The 16966-nt window shown below is 41.0% G+C and overlaps 1 protein-coding gene across 1 annotated transcript; it reads right to left on the minus strand.

The window, feature by feature from the left end:
* Positions 1–1921: 1921 nt before the first annotated feature.
* Positions 1922–15001, minus strand: p4ha3 (prolyl 4-hydroxylase, alpha polypeptide III). Its single transcript, XM_041941110.1, has 13 exons — positions 14821–15001; positions 13732–13886; positions 13390–13613; positions 8248–8397; positions 8113–8164; positions 7764–7927; positions 7074–7250; positions 4482–4546; positions 4128–4287; positions 3978–4040; positions 3448–3516; positions 2830–2926; positions 1922–2298 (listed from the first exon to the last, which is right to left on the minus strand). The coding sequence occupies exons 1-13, from the start codon at positions 14931–14933 to the stop codon at positions 2228–2230; spliced, it is 1560 nt and encodes a 519-aa protein (XP_041797044.1). The 5' UTR covers positions 14934–15001; the 3' UTR covers positions 1922–2227.
* Between the last annotated feature and the right edge of the window lie 1965 nt (positions 15002–16966).

Raw genomic sequence — 16966 nt, forward strand, 5'->3', positions numbered from 1 at the left:
CATTGTGTAATGCCAGAAAACAAAAAAATCTATCCATTAGCTAAACCCACTTATCCTTTTTAGATCCTAATAAAGGATTATGTGTTTAATTAGATATAATAAAAGCACCACATGCTGTAGTTTAACTGATTGAAAATATACATTTCACCAACTTCACTTCTTGTACATGACCAGCAGGGGGCAGCACCCCTCTTTCCATCCAAAGCTGCAAACTAACAGGAGTATGTAGTGACTTTCTTTCTTTCTTGAACCTGAGATTAAAAGAGGCTTGCTTACTTACTTTTTTTTTTTTTTTGCTGTCACTGGGCAGCTTCTCTGTCAGTCGTCATTGTACTCAAGTTTATCTTTCCATCAGTTGTGCACTCTCACTAACTCTGTAACAAGTAACAAACCAAAAACAGCTCTCAAAAAGTGGTAAAATGTCTGATTCTAAATGTGCAGAATTACTGAATGTACTTGACAATATGTTGACCTTTGGTCTAGTCATATATGCTTTAGGTAGTTTGGACTATGAACTTGCATAGCAACAAGACCCTCTGCAGCCATGTTTGTTGTGGTGATCATGGTAACAGTGAGGTCCACTGAGGGTGTTTAGGAAGAGCACAGCACAAAGCCCTTTGAATTCTGGGAACTTAGGCTTCAGGTTGTGAGATGGACCTGTGAAAAGATTACTTTAAATCTTTCCTGGATTATTATGTTGCTGGGTTTACTGTACACATTAGCCTTTGCTCCCTCAAGTCAAACTGAAAAACATATGAATACCTGCAATGAAACAGATTAGAAAGAGCTTCAGAAAAGCAGGGACTTTCTATCCATCAACTACATGGGGAAATAATGAAGTCCTGCTGTTTGGTGTGCAGCCAGGAATGTGCAATATGCATCCAATATATGTGTGGTTCTTATGTGTGTCAGTGTGCTTGTAGAGTGTCTGTTTATGTACCCTGTGGTGAGCTGGAAGGAAAAAGTGTATGACTGTAGGAAAGCAGAGGTAGTATTCCTCTGTCACTGTCGTCGTTTTTATTCTTTTTTATCCCTTCATCCAATCTGCAGGATCCCCCAAAAAGGGCCCATATAGAGGCTCTTTAGTGCCTGTGCTTATGCAGTGAATATTAATACCATGTGAGTCCCACCTCTGTTTTGAGATGGGTTGTGACCTATTTTGACACAGATATCTGAGTGGTATGCAGACAGTGTTGGTTGTGTGAGTTCAGACACGAAATCTGGAGCAGACGAGCTCCCGATCACTTGGCGTACAGGACGTGATTAATGACAAACCAGCTCTGATGTTCAGCAACAGGCTGACAGATCTGGTTCATTTGTTCCATTCAACAACCGGTTACATCCAACCAAACTGAAAGAGTCTCCCACGGGCGGCAATGACCTCATCAGTCAGTCAGCTGGGAATAAACAGGCACACTCACAATGACTGTTTCCTTTAACTCATAGCACCAGTCTGAAGTCCTGGAGGTCTGTGATGACCCATTGCAGATGAATGTGGATCACAGTCTGACCAAATGTGCAAACATGTAAAAAGCACCTTGAGCTTTTGTCCTTATACTCTTCTGCACAGCTATTACCCTGAAAGTGAAAAAACACTTTCATGGAATAATTTTCACATTAAATTGACCTGGATATTTAAACCTGAAAACAGCCTTTATTTTTGGGTGCAAGATAACAGAAAATTCTAGACGCTTTGTGTATCATTTAACACACATTTGACTGTGTTCAGTGAGGTTTTTAACTTCTGCATTACACATGAGAAATAAAGCTCTGAGAGCCTGCACAAAGTTCAGCTGTGTTGATTTGCAATGACAGACCCTCGAGTGGGCTGCATGTGATGTCAGTTTTTAAGCAAGTAGGAGGCAAAAAGCCTTTCACAGTTAACTGAAACCAGCACAGTGTGCGGAGGCAGAGGCCTCTCTCCATCTGCAGAAACTGACCAGTAGGAGCAAGAGAGCATTTGGCCTCTGGGGGCTGATTGCCAACTGCCCCACTCCTCTTCTGCCCCGCCTCTCAGCCTTGAGCTCTCCATGTCCACTGCAGCAGTGTACTGTACGCTTCAGGCTCCCTGGGGCCCGGGGCTCCAATCACAGATGCAGGCTCTCCCCTTCCCCTGCTCGTGTGCTCACTTTTCTGGCTCGCCACTTCTCTCTGCCTGCAAGTGTGCCTCTCAATTGTAGAGGCCGGCTCTAGTACTCCAAGGGGCCCAGCTATCGCTCTACCCCACTCACTCTTCAGGATTCAGACTGCAGCGATGCCGGAACTCTTGGCCATGCTCGTGGATCCATTTGTTTGCCACTGGAAAATACAGAAAGATAATATTGACAAGATGAACGTTTTCCTCCCTTGCACCTTTGGACAATTGTTTCAAAAAAGTACAGCTTAACATTAAATTCTGATGCATATGGTTGCTGGAAACAGAACACCAAATGCTTCTGCAGCTGCTTTGTGATGATTAATATCCTTCTGTTACTTTAACTGGGTCCCCAACACACGTTTCAGCATTGGGAGTTCGATGGTCTGGGCCAACCAGCAGCAGATGTTTAGCTTCCAAGATGAGCCCTCAGTGTCTGAACTGCACTCTGCAACATCTCTAAATGCATAATGCAGCACAGATGTGGCCTTTCTCTTATATATTAGCTTCCGTGTAACAGGAGAGCTGAACGCTGGATGACTGAAACAGATCACGATAATGACGGAAAAAGCACAATCTGTTTAAAAGAGAAGAAGTCTGAAAAATTGCTGTGACTTGCCATTTTCCATATTCATATGACTTTTTGGCTCCTGCTGACAGCATCACAGCAACATATCAAGCCTCCTGACTCTTACCCCATTTGTCCCCAACAAGCACTGGGCAGCCAGCATGCAGCGTGTCTTCGTCTCCTTCACCATTTTTGCGGAGATTCCACCAGAAGATGGCAGCTTTCTGTGAGATTAAAAACAACATAAATCACTGTCATCTTAAGCTGAAACTAAATAACTTTTACTCTCTTGGGTAATTGATGAATCTTTCAGTCTATGAAATCAGTTCCTAAGGGAATGTCTTTAATGTTTTGTTTGACCAACGATCCAAAAAACATTTTGTTACATTTTTTTTTTATTTTGTAAAATACAGAAAGTCATCACCACTGAAGCATTATTGGTCATTTTATCGGCTTATTATGTGTTTAACTTGCCAGGAAGTGAGATCTCAATAAAATGAAGGTGAAAGGTTAAACCCCAGGGACGGTCCGGTTCCACTGCAGTTCCGCTGAGGCTTAACTATACATTAGCAGAATTGTGGTAAAGAATCTCACGGCTGTTGTTGCTTCGATTTGACCTTTTACAATTTTGACAGCTGCGCCGGAGAATGTGAGGGAGGTGAAAATAACGTGGCTTGAGGCAAAAATGACATGAAGACAAAAGAGGCTGTTTTTAGCTCCTCTTAGACGCTCGCAGGGTGTTTACCTCCACGACAGGAACACTGAAGTTGGCGTAGATGAAGGCTGTGGACCCACCTGCCTCGACAGAGCTGAGCTGTGGAAAAGGACATTCCTTCAGAGTTGTGTCTTGTGTTTACGTGCTCATGTTATGAAAAGCCACTCTGTCTGTCTGCTGCAGTTTTCAAAGCCTCGCAAAAAGCCATTCTTTTTTAATCACTATCCAATTTAACTCAAACTGGATTCTTAATAATAAAAATAAGATATGCTTCCAAAAGTTAAAAAGCACTTAACAGATTGATTCAAATGCATTAAATAAACAGAACAAACATGCAATAGTTTGGTTTAAGGCCGCTGCATTACAGAACATCTATAAAAGTATTAGTTAAGTCATGAGGTCAGATCTAGTCTGGGTTTCTGAGGTAGGGTGTTCCTGCAGTCCTGCAGCACTCATGGCAGTGGTTTTAATTAAGACTTTGGAAATGCAGGGACAGGAACCTCTGGCTGCTACCTGGGCCATACAGGGTCAGAGGGTGGCTAGAATAAGACTTTACTCACATATATCATAAAGGTCGCCACTCGATTCCCAGTTTTCAGCTTGAACACGGGACTTGAAGGTGACTGGAAATTAGAAAGTTGATATATCACTATTAATTAAAGTCGAAAGCCATGTGATGAACTCGTCAAACATGTTGGCAATCAACTTACTGTAGCGTGGTCAAAGTGAGGCTCATAATGGCCACCAATCCCATAATTCACCACTTGGAGGTACTCGGCATACGGGTGCTTCACATTCAGACCTGTGAGCATGGAGATTTTCTGGTCCAGCTTCCCAACAGTGGACTGTGCTGAGCCCTTCAGCCAGGCACTAGAAATAAAGACAAACTGATAAATGATAAATAAAAAGTATATCTAACATAATTTGCATGCTGTTGAGTGTTCAAAGTTGCAGATTTATTGTTTCACTGACATTGCAGCAAAGAAAGACTAGCCCGCTCCAGGAGTTAGTTTGAACTACAAGAAACAGACAGTCATAAACAAAGTGGAACACCTAATTTGTACCTCTTGCTGATCCGATACTCTGCTGTCGCTTGTTTCTCTCCAGCTGCCACCACGGATCGTCTCAACTTGACGGCAAAGACAGAAAACAGCAGTTTGTGTTTGTGATTGTTACAGCAGCCAAGCTTTGGTGTCCAGCTGCAAAGCCCTGACATAATGTGAGTAATGGCATGAAAACACGCCTCAGTCACGTGTCCAAAGTATAAACAGAGAGCGGATAAAGAAAATCAACAATGTGCATTCAAAATAGGGAAGAATACAATTTGCAAAGCTGCTGCTGTGATGGACTTCCATTATTCTTCCTTCATTATTCTTATTCTTATTTTATCATTCTGACAAGAAATATTGCAAAATATGTGCTTAGGAGCGTTTATAGAGTTCAGATACCCTACAGGTATCAGATTTAAGTTTCATCAGCTCTAAATCTGAGTCTGGAGGAGAGTCGGGGGAAGTCCAGATGTTTTGGACTGAGTCTTCTTAAAACTGAGCCTGCATTCTGCTTATTTCAATTTCCAACGGGTACATAAACTGGTGCAATGTTCTATAAAACTGGTAACACGATATTTCTGATGAATTTTGCAGATCAAATTCCCTCAAGAGACATCACTTCATTCAACTCTTACTGTGCACAAACCATTTCGAATGAGGAAAGAAAGTACAAAAAAATCCAAGCTACCTTATTATTTCACACATCAGTTCATCACCAAGAAACCAGCACAATGACAGATGTGTTAACTCCAAACAACAGGCCTGTGTTACACTGTGTCCTTCAACTGAGACATGAACAGAGTGTAAACTGTGCTCATGCTTAACAAACGCTGCTCAGCTCTGCAAACTAATACCAAACCCTAGGCCTGCTCTCAATAAACCCACAAGCTGACATAATGATGAAATAATTACAGGGGTGTTCATCTCAGCAAAGGATGGAAAAGTCATCGAACAATGCCAAAACCTCACAGAAACTACAGGGCACCACGTGAGTTAGCCCGCCAGATATTCCCTGAAGTAACAGAGCCAGCTAACTGTGAGCAGCTCTGAGGACGATGCACTGTAGCTTTCCATTAAATGAGCAGAAAACTCTAAGCTGCTTTCAGGAAGATGCCGTGGCTCGATGATAGCGGACTGAATATTTACCAGCGCAGCCCAGCAGGGTACTTTGGACAGTTTGAGAGGCTCAGCCAAGTTTTCATAGTAACGTATCCCTCATTCCTTTAAGCCTTGCTAAATGTCTGGAAGCACACCAACTCTTCCTCCATAAGGTCTTTCCAGGATCTCTGCTGTAGGGAAAAGGTATGCGTTTGGCTTACACCCCAGCAGACAGAGAGCCCCACAGCTGTGCTGAGTAATAAGTCTGTGCACATTTATCAAATACATTTTCTGACAGGCACGTTTGCTCTTAATGAAAGAATAATTTAAATTTGGCCTTGTAGCACAATGTTACCCCTTGACGTCAAGCTAATTTTTCAATACACTTGTTGCAGTGGCAGAGAAACACCATCAAAACGCACTAAAGTATAGCTAAAGAGGCATTATGCATAACTGAAATCATGTAAATTATATTATTAAACTATAATAGCAAATGCATATATTTGTAAGCAGCATTTTATTGCTGCAGTTGGTGGAGATTAATGTGAACTTTCAATTCTGGCAGTTCAGTCTATAACAATTCATCATATTTTATCTGATGTGCAGCTGATTAGCATGTAAAACTGTTAGCACAATACTTCCCTGTAGTTCAGTAGAAGTAAAAGTTGCTTAAAGTAGAAATACTGAAGTAAAAATCCCTCCAAACTGTACTTCATTACAGATCTTGAGTAAATGTACTTAGTCACTTTCCACCGCTGACAAAGAGAAAAGCTTTGTTCATAACCTTTTAAACAATGATAGAAATGATGAACTTACAGGGGAAAGTCCACTTTAGGACAGAAGCCACACTAAACGTCTCTGTTTGAGAATGAACAACAAGCGTAATGTAAATTTATGTTCCTGCTCAAACGTTGCCAATTTCATTATGCTTCTAATTTCAGTGAAATGAAGGACTAAGATCTGGGCAGATGTCCAGGAGGCCAGAGGAGAAGAAAAACTGGCTGGGAAACATCCTGAAATAACAGTGATACCAGCAAAGCCAACAACAACAGAGGGCAGTTTCCTAGTGGAAAGCCACAAAGACACAATATATCCGAAACAAACATTATGGACATGGACAAATAAAAAACAAAACCTGGCACTGGTTAACTGTACGACGATCCTGTTAGAAAAGACCCGATTCCTCAGTCTGAGACTAGAGCACAAGATGTTATCAAAACGTTAAATTTATCTTCTACAATCCATCGTTTACCCATTGATTTCAACAAACTTCCACAGACTCTCTTCAACTCTGAAAAAGCTCCACTCTTTGTGAGTCCCATGTGGAAGAAATAACACAGCTCCTCTGTTTATTGGGAAAAAAACAAAACGCTGGATCAGAGAAACATTCCAAGACCTAATTGGATCTTTTTCTTAATTCCTAAAAAGCTGACATATTGGAGACGCATCTGTTTTTTGTGTTGTTTGTAACCACGAGTGATGAGGAAAACGCACTCTGCGGGCACTTACTCCCGGCTGGGCGAGCTCCTTGATGTCCTCGGCCTCTGTGTCAGTGATGAAGTCGTGGTACAGGACCACGTACGGCTGCAGGCTCAACACTTCGCGTCTTGCCGGCAGCAGCAGCAGGCCGGGATCGCCGTTGGTGAAGAAGTCGCAGAAAAGTCTGGGATTTTCAAAATGCATCGGCTGCTGAGAGAAACAGCTGGAGTCCATGAACAACATCACAACGAGGGTTGTTTTTCTTTTTCAAACAATTACACTCAGCATTGTTTTCTGGCCACATACAGCAAGCTTGAAAGCAAACATGACTCTAAAACAATTACAGTCTTTTGATGGCCAAGGAAACTCCAATTACAAGCTTGCATCTTCATTAGCTCTCGGATGAAGGTTGAAAGTTGAGAATTTTGTCAAATCTGTGAGAAACCACTTGGAGATGTTTAAATGAAAAATGAAAATGAAAAAAAAATGGATTGCTAATGAGTTTGACTTTACTGATCCCTGACTTTTCATCTAGCGCCACCATGAGGTCAGAGTTTGAATTTGTCCCATACTTGCTGTACATTGCTTCTAATTGGCTTGCTAACACACTAAACTGAGGTGGCCTTCAACATAATAACCATTTAGCATTTAGCTCAGATCCTTTCCAGATGTTTTCCCAGTACACACTACGTGTTCAGATGGATTCACTGTGTTGGTTACCTGAGAGCCTTGGGTCTGGCAGAGTCTCTCGTAAGTGTTCCTGGTCCTTAAATAATTGGAGGCGGGTCTCCTCGGCCCGCTGCCCCTGACTGATTTTGGCGGACTCGTGACCAGCAGCTTCTCGTATTTCTCAACATTCTGCAAAACTCTTCCATTCATTGGATCTGAGAAGAAACGTGTAAACATAGCAGTCTTAACATTATAGGGCATGTTTCTTAATTACAGCACCGGGCTCAGATTAGAGAGGCACGTCATGCTGTTCAGAGAAACAAAAAGGGTTTTCCAGGGACTTTTAATGCATCACAGGCAGGATTAAGGGAAAGAAACGAGTTAAATTGAAAAGAATCACCGTGATGCAGTAACTCCTGAGACAGACTGAGAGCGTAGGAGACGTTTCCAGTCTGAAACAACGAGAGAAGTTCAGGGCAGCGCGGTCCATGAATCAACTTCCAAATGTGCATTTCCCGTGTGTCCTTCTACCTACTTTAAAGTGAGAGAAAGCCAGGTGATCTAGAGCATCCTCCAAAGTCCCTTCGTTCTCAGGGCTCCACTCGCCTCCTGTTCCCCTGAAGAGACGCACCGACTCCTCCAACCACTGCACCGAGTGGTAGTAGTCTTCCTGCTCGTAGGCCACCTGCGTACACACCTGGGTTACTTCACTTTACTTGACTAATCACTAGTATTTGACGATTTAAGCGGAATTTGCCTCTGGTAGGCAGCCGCTCATTACAATGGTGGCAAAGCGTGAGAACGCTTGGCTGTCTGCTGGCACCGGAAGACCAAATATCAGCCAGCTCTGGTCCACATACAAGCACGGTCACCAGATTAGGCTCAGTTTTAGGGTTGTGGATTTGGGCTGATTTTAAGTAAGAATCACATCCAGTTAGCATCTGTCAGTCAGGCTAGCTTTGGACCAGTGAATCAGACCAGTTCTATTACGTCATTCATCTGGCATACATTTGTCAGCCTGGCATGCTGGATTTAGGCTGCCTTTGGGCCAAACCGTTTTTGGCTACTTCAACCTCACTTCAGTTGAATTACAAAGAAATTTTATTTTCCACTGATGCGAGGTTGGAGGAATGCAGACATGTGATGTGAAATACAGCAGATAACCAGCACACACAATATGAGGCTTTGAAACTTGAAAGCATCCTATAGAATTTGAACTTTTAATCAAGACCTTTTCAAAGACGTCTGATTGTTTCAGCAGCTGGTTGTGTGTGTTTATGTGTGGCTGGCTGTGTTTTGTTGTGCGTCTTATCTCTGTTCGCATTTTCAGCTGTATCCTAAACTTCATGATATTACCTGATCAAATGAATCTTACAATGAGAGCAGCATTAAATGACTTAAATACAAATTACAGGATGTGATCACTTATGTTATTTTTGAGATTGCTGCAATAGTTCTGTCTTTCTGCCCAGTTTGACTTCTGTCCTCCACCCAGTGCTGCAACTCATTTATTTTCAATAGCGATTAATCAGTTATTTGATTAATCAAAGATGTTTTCTTTTTTTTTTTTTGGAACTTCTTTTTATTTTGTTTTCATATCAGTCTTACAGTGCATCAAAACTAATTCTTACATTACCTTAGGTAGAAAAATATGTCAGCATGTTCAAAAAGTCCATGGTTTGAAGATATGGTTTACAAGGATCAATTACCCAGGCAATAATAAACAACATCATGAAATAGTATAGTTCAGATTACAAGGGAAACACAACAAACAAACATGAAATAAAATAAAATGAAGAAAATATATGTATATGCACATATACACAAACATACATACACACATACATACACTATACTAGGTGAAGATGCAACGCAACTGGAGTCCAACTATTGATGAATATTTCTGATTTTAGATGTAAAACTGCAGTGGTATATTCCATCTGATACACCTCTTGGACTCTATCCCTCCATTGGGCTATTGTGGGGGGCTGCGGCTTCAACCAGGAGGCCGTTATAACTTTATTTGCAATTAGGAGCAATGTCCTTAACAGTTTTGTCTGGCTATCTTCCAGGGAATCCTCAGGCATTATGCCCAGTAAAAAATGTAATGGTTCCATTGGTAGGTCAATAGCTAAGCATTGTTTTATTTCTTTTTGTATATTTTTCCAATATTCTGATAGTACTGGACAGTCCCAGAATATATGCGTGTGGTCCCCCAGTAAGCCACAGCCCCTCCAGCACTCAGGTGGAGTGTTACTCCACTTTGATGTAACAAGTGGTGTTCTGAAATACCTCACTTTTAACTTCCAACCATATTCCCTCCAACTGGGACTATGTGTTACTTTATGACCCTGTTCAAATGAAGTCTCCCATTGTTTATCAGATATTATTGTATTCATCTCCAGTTCCCACTTTTCTTTTATATCCAAATTGTTGTCACCTAGATCTTCTTGTAGTGCCTTATATAAGTATGATATAATTTTTTTTGTTACTGCACCTTGAATGAATAAAAAAAAAGATGTTCTATTTTAGATGGTAGGGAACAAAGCTTTTCCCATTCTTTATGTTTCTTTAGGTAATCTCTTATTTGTAAAAATCTGAAAAAGTCTTCATTTGCTAAATCATATTTTTCTTTAAGTTGTTCAAATGGCCTTAAAACAGTTCCTTCAAATAGCTGGTCCAAAATTTTTAAGCCCTTGTCTTTCCATCTTTCAAAACCTTTATCAATTGTTGCTGGAATGAAATCAGTATTTTTAGCTATGCGTATCACCCTAGATATGGTCATAGGTAGATGCATTTTTTTTCTTACAGTAGACCATACTCTTAAAGTATTTTTGACCCATATGTTTGTAAGCTTTTTCATCCTATCGGTATCTAAGTTAAGGAATGGGAGAGAATTCAATGAGATATCTAGGCATTCAGACTGTTCCATTCCTACCCAAACAGTATCTTTTTCCTGAGTTACCCAAGAAGCCATAGCTCGCAGCTGGGCGGCCCAGTAATATTGTTTTAAATTAGGTAAGTTCAGGCCTCCGTTGATTTTTGTACATAGTAGTCTTCTAAACTTAAGTCTTGGTGGTTTACTTTGCCATAAGAATTTAGAAATCCATCTTTCTATAGTATTAAAGGTAGCTGAGGGGACAAGAATAGGCAAAGACTGGAAGAGAAAGAGCAGTCTAGGGAGGATGTTCATCCTAATAGTCTCCACTCTTCCCAATAAAGAAAGTGGCAATATTTCCCATCTTATAAGATCTGCTTTTATATTATTCATCAACTTCCCATAGTTAGCTGTGAAAAGTTGTGATAGGTCTGTGGTAAGAATTATTCCTAAGTATCTGAATCTTTGTGCCCGTCGAAATTGAAGTCTTCCTGTTAATTGCGTTGGCCACTGCCCCTTTAACATCATAGCTTCAGATTTGGATTCATTAATTTGATATCCAGAGAGTTCACCATACTCTTTAAGAGTGTTCATTAGAGCAGGTACAGAGACATTAGGATCACTTATATAGGTTAAAATGTCATCGGCATATAGTGATATTTTATGTTCTGTGTTTCCCATATCCAATATCCCTTTTATTTTCTCATTCTGTCTAATAGCTGCAGCCAAGGGTTCAATGTTTATAGCAAAAAGTAGGGGGCTAAGACAGTCTCCCTGTCTCACTCCTCGCTGTAAATCAAAAAATTCAGAGCAGCATCCATTCACTCTAACTCGTGCTTTTGGCCGCTTATAAATAGTTGTCATCCATCTTATAAATTTTGAGTTAAAGCCCATCTCTGATAGTGTCCTGAACAGAAACTCCCAATTCACAGTGTCAAATGCCTTCTGTGCATCAAAGCTTATAAGCATTGATGTCTGTTTATTTTTCTTCGCACAGGTAAAGATGTTTTCTTTTTAATAGAAGACAAAGAAAAGCAGCAACCAGTAAAAACTTGACTGAAAGGATTAATTGATTATCTGTCATCTATTCATTTTTCAGTGCTGCAGCTCTCGTCTCTCCGGACTTTTTAAAAAACACACATAGTAATACTTTCCCCTGCAGCATGTCAATTCAAGAGATTACACCTGTCTGATTTCTCAGGCAGGTCTGCTGTGTACTGAGCTACATGTCTGTTAATCAAAGAACACCTCGAGCATTATTTTTACATTAAGAAAGTCAAGAACACAGGCTGCAGTATCTCTCTTAACTGGTCTCAAACTGCCTCTGTAGCTGACTTGACTTGATTGAGTAGGTGATGACTGCAGGCCTGACAGCACCCACAGTCCAGCACCGAACAGGGTGACATGTGGCTCCTCCCATCACAGATTATATCCACAACCCCCCCAGACATCACACCACCAAAAACGCACACGCACCAATTTATCAGCCCTGCCACAGCTTTAAATCCTGCTCACAACATTACACCCCATAATTTGGGACTGCTGTCTTTAAAGAACCAATAAATTGTTAAAAATAGTGAATATTCTGCAAATCTCAGTGCCGCCTGAAAGAAACACACGCAAACTGGTCTTGAGAAGCAGTTTAAGAGCCACATAAAAGCACGTGCAAGCAGCTGTTTTGCTGACAATACCCTAAAACTACAGATTACAGATTGTCTCAGATAATCTCAGCGTCAGTGCAACTGGAGGCAAACTCTGCTCTTTGCCCCAAACTCTGCTCTGCATGAGATAATGTCTTTCCCACACAGTGCCCTGCCCTTGCACCTCACCGCTGTACATAAACAGTGGAATTTATTGTGGGGAAGCCTTATTTTTTTTCTTTTATACTTGTATAATCGTATATTTATCTTCACATGAAATGGATTCCCAGACACGCATTGGGAAGAATTCCACTTTTTTCCGACTGTCTGAATTCCCACCACACAAGTACTGACAGGCTCGGAATAAAACTATTTTGCAGACTGTTGGAATGGGATGCGAATCAGAGAGGGACATTTTCAGAGCAACATAACTCAGAAAAGTGACCATGAAGGACGACAAAGTGTTTCAACACTCTCATCACGTTTCCTTGCTATATTTTAGGAAATACAGAAGTGAGAAATACACAGTGGTGGAAAGTAGCAAAGCACATTTACTCAAGTGCTTGTACTTAAGTATTGAAGATGTGGTTCCTAAGAAAAAATCTGTGTCTAGTTGGGGCTCCTCATCATGTTTTAGATGTCTGAGTTGTTGTTAGCAGTTTCACCAAAGAGACACTTCCCCTCCAAACCTCCCAGATGGTTTCATTTAGATTATTGTTTGAGGCCCAAACAGATAAAACTCTTCAACGATTCACAAAAAAGCAAAGAGAAAAGTCACAAAATATTTTTTTCCCTCTTTCTTTTCTTATTAATCTTATGCCACTTCAGAGGGGCCCAGCCTCCGGACTAAACTACCAAACTGCAGTTAAGAAGTCAAAACTAGCTCCACCTTGACCAGTTACACTGAGACGCTGCTTACACATTGATGCATTAGTAGAAATCTAACAATGTAACATATGATACGTCATTCAGAAATTACATTTTTTCTCCAGAATAAATGTTTAGCACACATTTAGCTGATAATACTTTTTGGTAGGTTTGAATGCAGGACTTTCACATGTATTGGAGTAAGTAAATAATCTCAGTAGGTCTTACACCAAAGGAAACAGAGTAAAAACAATGAAAGGAAGCAGTAAAGGCAAACAAATGGACTGTGTACCTTTCCAACCAGAAAGCAGTCATCACCAGACAGCAGGACAGACACTGTGGGCAGGTAGATATCAGTGGGCTTGCCGTTAGTGACTCTCTGGAAACGACCCTTTACGAGGCTCGCAACCTGGAGAGAATACACATCCTGCAGCCTCATCAACCCCTTGGCAGCTCCCTGGAGGTCTTCCCGTTTGGGCAGACCCGCCTCTTCCTCCTCGTAACTGGACCTGAGGGCTGGACAGCAGAGGGCCAAAAGGTGAACTGGAGGGGGGTATGGGTGGTGACAGCAGAGAACAGGCGGGTGTTTAGTTATCACCACCAGATGTGTCTGTAATGACGGCAGTGAGCCAACCTTGTGCGTTCTCCAGTGCTTCGTTGCTGTAGACGACATTCAGCCACTCTGAATGCAGCCGCTTGATCAGGGTGAACGCCACCAGCGGGTTTGCCGTCGCAGTCGCCGGGCCTTTGTAAAATTCTGCGTGCAGGTCGGACACTTTGGCATAAAAGCTGTGGGAAAGAACGTGGTCTGTGGTTATGAAAAGAGAGAGGAGGCCAAGCGCTCAGTTTCACATGCAGCAAGTGATTCCTGGGAACCTTAAGGTGCTTTTGAAGAGGAAAAGTGCTACCTCTACCACCACCACCATCATCATTATATATTGTTAAAACATATGAACACAGCTGATGCATGACATTACTCATTTTCCAACCACGCAACGGGAAAAAAAAGCCACCACAGTAACAGTCCTGTTTTAAATTTCATGCTCAAAGGGGCCCCTCTATAAAATTAGAGCCATTTCCACAGAGAAACCGATTTGGTGGGAAGTGACTTGATAAGTCTCGTTCCTCATCAGTCATCCTGTTCCGAACGTAATGAAGGTTTCTGACTGGAGTAGAGCGCAGCTAATAAAACCCTAGGATTTATTGATTTGAGTTATTGACGTAATCTCTTTCTTGCAAAGAAAACACCCTAAAGCAGAATTTACAGTGTTATTCCAACAAGTTTGGGCAGCGAAGTCAAATATGCTGAGCTGGAGAAATCAAAGCACCAAGACATGAAGTGACACCACATGTTTTGCATTTGGTCACTTTTGTGTGATTTCATCCAAATGAGGATCATTTGCATGCAGGATTCCCAGATGTGGGTCTGAAAATGGTTAAACATCCACATGTGCTCTAATCATCATGTTCCATCATTGTTCACCGCCTGTGGAGGAGTCACTGGATTAGTCATCAGATGATCTCATCACCACGGTCCGGTATCTCTTCTATTGAAGACGGATTTGTCCTTTATTTCTCCACATTTTGGAGGTGCGGAGCAGTTTCTCCGGCTTTTGCAACCCTCCTAAAAACTCTGATATAATGTCTAACATCCAAAAGGCAGAACGCCTGATCTCTCTTGGGGATCATGCATCACCAGTCTGTCATCATGCATGTCACTCACCGTTTTATGTCCTCCAGTCTCTCTACCTCGTGGTCAATGTAAGTTCTCAAGTGATCGATCAGCTTCCGTTCAACGCTGATCGCCTGCTTTACGTTCAGCAGCGACGTGTACATTTCGCCTACGGACGCGGGGATCAGAGCCACAGTCAGGAGACTCCAGCCGAAGCAAACACATGCAGGATACTTCATCTCCAGCCGTCCTTGTGCAGAAGCTCCTCTCACACTGTCCTGAACTGCTCTGAGGAGGATCGCGATTTGCAAACGTGCCGCTGAAGCGCACACGAGGATGCCCCTCATCTGCTCTCAGATCAGCCTGCGCCCTCTGTTCATGAGGCAGACCCGCAGCCTGAATCCAGTCAGGACAATTACTTTCTCATCTCAGCACGAACCCGACAGGTTTATTTGCTCTATAATAACAGGAACACATAAAACTCCAGTTTGTGGAGGCTGTGTCTGATTAAACGCGCTGCTCACTTAATTTCTGTGATTCATGCAAATAAATGATGCAAATAAATGAAAACATGGTAGTATTCACCTCGTCCCTCTAACTTTTTTTTTCTAATTTTTATTGCTAGGTTAAATGACTTGCCCCGACCGGAAAAAAAAAGTTAGGTATAGGCGTTGATCCTGGGGTCACAGTGACCCCTGCAGGCGAATACTCTGCACAACAACCAGAGTGATTATATTTCAGTATGCCAGTGACTTCATGGATGTGGTGAATCTTAAAATAAATAAAATGACTAGAGAACTAACAGTGAATTATTACTGGGCAATTATTTGAAATATTATAATCAGCAATGATGATGATGATGATTATATTATAGTGGCACTGGAGTTGATGTGCTGTAATGTAACAAAACAAAAATGTACACAAGCAATTTATGGGTAACCACTTTAATTTTTTAAAACAAAAATGCACAATGAAAGCAATAATTGTTGTGGCCTGTAAATATCTGTTCAGTTAAACTAACTTTTATGGGAAGCACAAATATAAAATCAGTACAAAAAATTATTTTTCATTTATACCTACTTAAATGACACATATTCACCAGCATGAGCAACATTTCTTATATTTTTGTGTATTTATATTGTCACCACCATACAGTATGTGGGTCTATTCTTTCCAAAAACCAAATATGATACCTGAAAGAGGGTTTTGACTAATTTTGACCAGTATCAAACATTAAATAAATGCATTCAACTAAGAATTTTGCAGCACACGGATTTGTGCACTCAAAACAGGGTACAAATCTACAGTTATGGAACATCCACACTGTTTTTTTGATTTTATTCCTTTAAATACCTGTAATATAGTCTAATCACAGTGGATTACAGAAGGCCGAAAGCATGGCTTGCAGCCCAGTCACACAGTTAATCACAAATCCCAGATGATCAGTGCTGCATGCTTATTGAGAGAATGCCAGACTTTATGTTGGGTACCTTAAATTTACTCACTCTAGTGAGTAATCTTTATTAATGCTGCTGGCACAGAAATACGTCCACTGCCTGGTTTATGTTTAACAGCAGCAGTAAAGTACAAAGATGAAACGGTGCCAGTGCATCCAAAAAAGGTCCTGATTGCTTTCATGATCATGATTAATTCTTGCTTAGAGATGCAATTGTGCTTCTCTTTTTTACATATGTTCTAAAATTCTGCAATTCTTTGGATTACAACAATTATTGTTCACTCCATTATTGTATGGGGACAGTATATATTTTAACAGGGTTTCTGCAGGGTCCACCAAGTTTAACCTTTTAATCACATACAATGTAATTTATTACCTTTACCATTATTATCAATTTCATGATCATACCAACCAAAGTATGAGAGGAAAACCATTAGGGGTTTAAGACCTGCAATTATTTCTGATTATATCACATTTTGTCAGTACTCCTCAACAGTATATAACAAGAATTTCAAATGATGTACTTGCCCTGATAAGCAGCATAAAATGGAAGGATGGATTAATCAATTATAAATCATTAATTCATTTAAGATTTTGCAAAAATCAACACGATGAGAGAATGACTTTCCTGTTTACTGTCGCTAACAGTGATGTCAGGTTTAGATGGAATTGATTTGATTGATTGAAAAGCCTCCTGCATGCACAATACATTGTCAATAAATAGTCCCACTTTTAGTTTTA

The sequence above is a fragment of the Chelmon rostratus genome, chromosome 7, assembly GCF_017976325.1.
Source record: "Chelmon rostratus isolate fCheRos1 chromosome 7, fCheRos1.pri, whole genome shotgun sequence".
NCBI classification, from domain to species: Eukaryota; Metazoa; Chordata; class Actinopteri; order Chaetodontiformes; family Chaetodontidae; genus Chelmon; species Chelmon rostratus.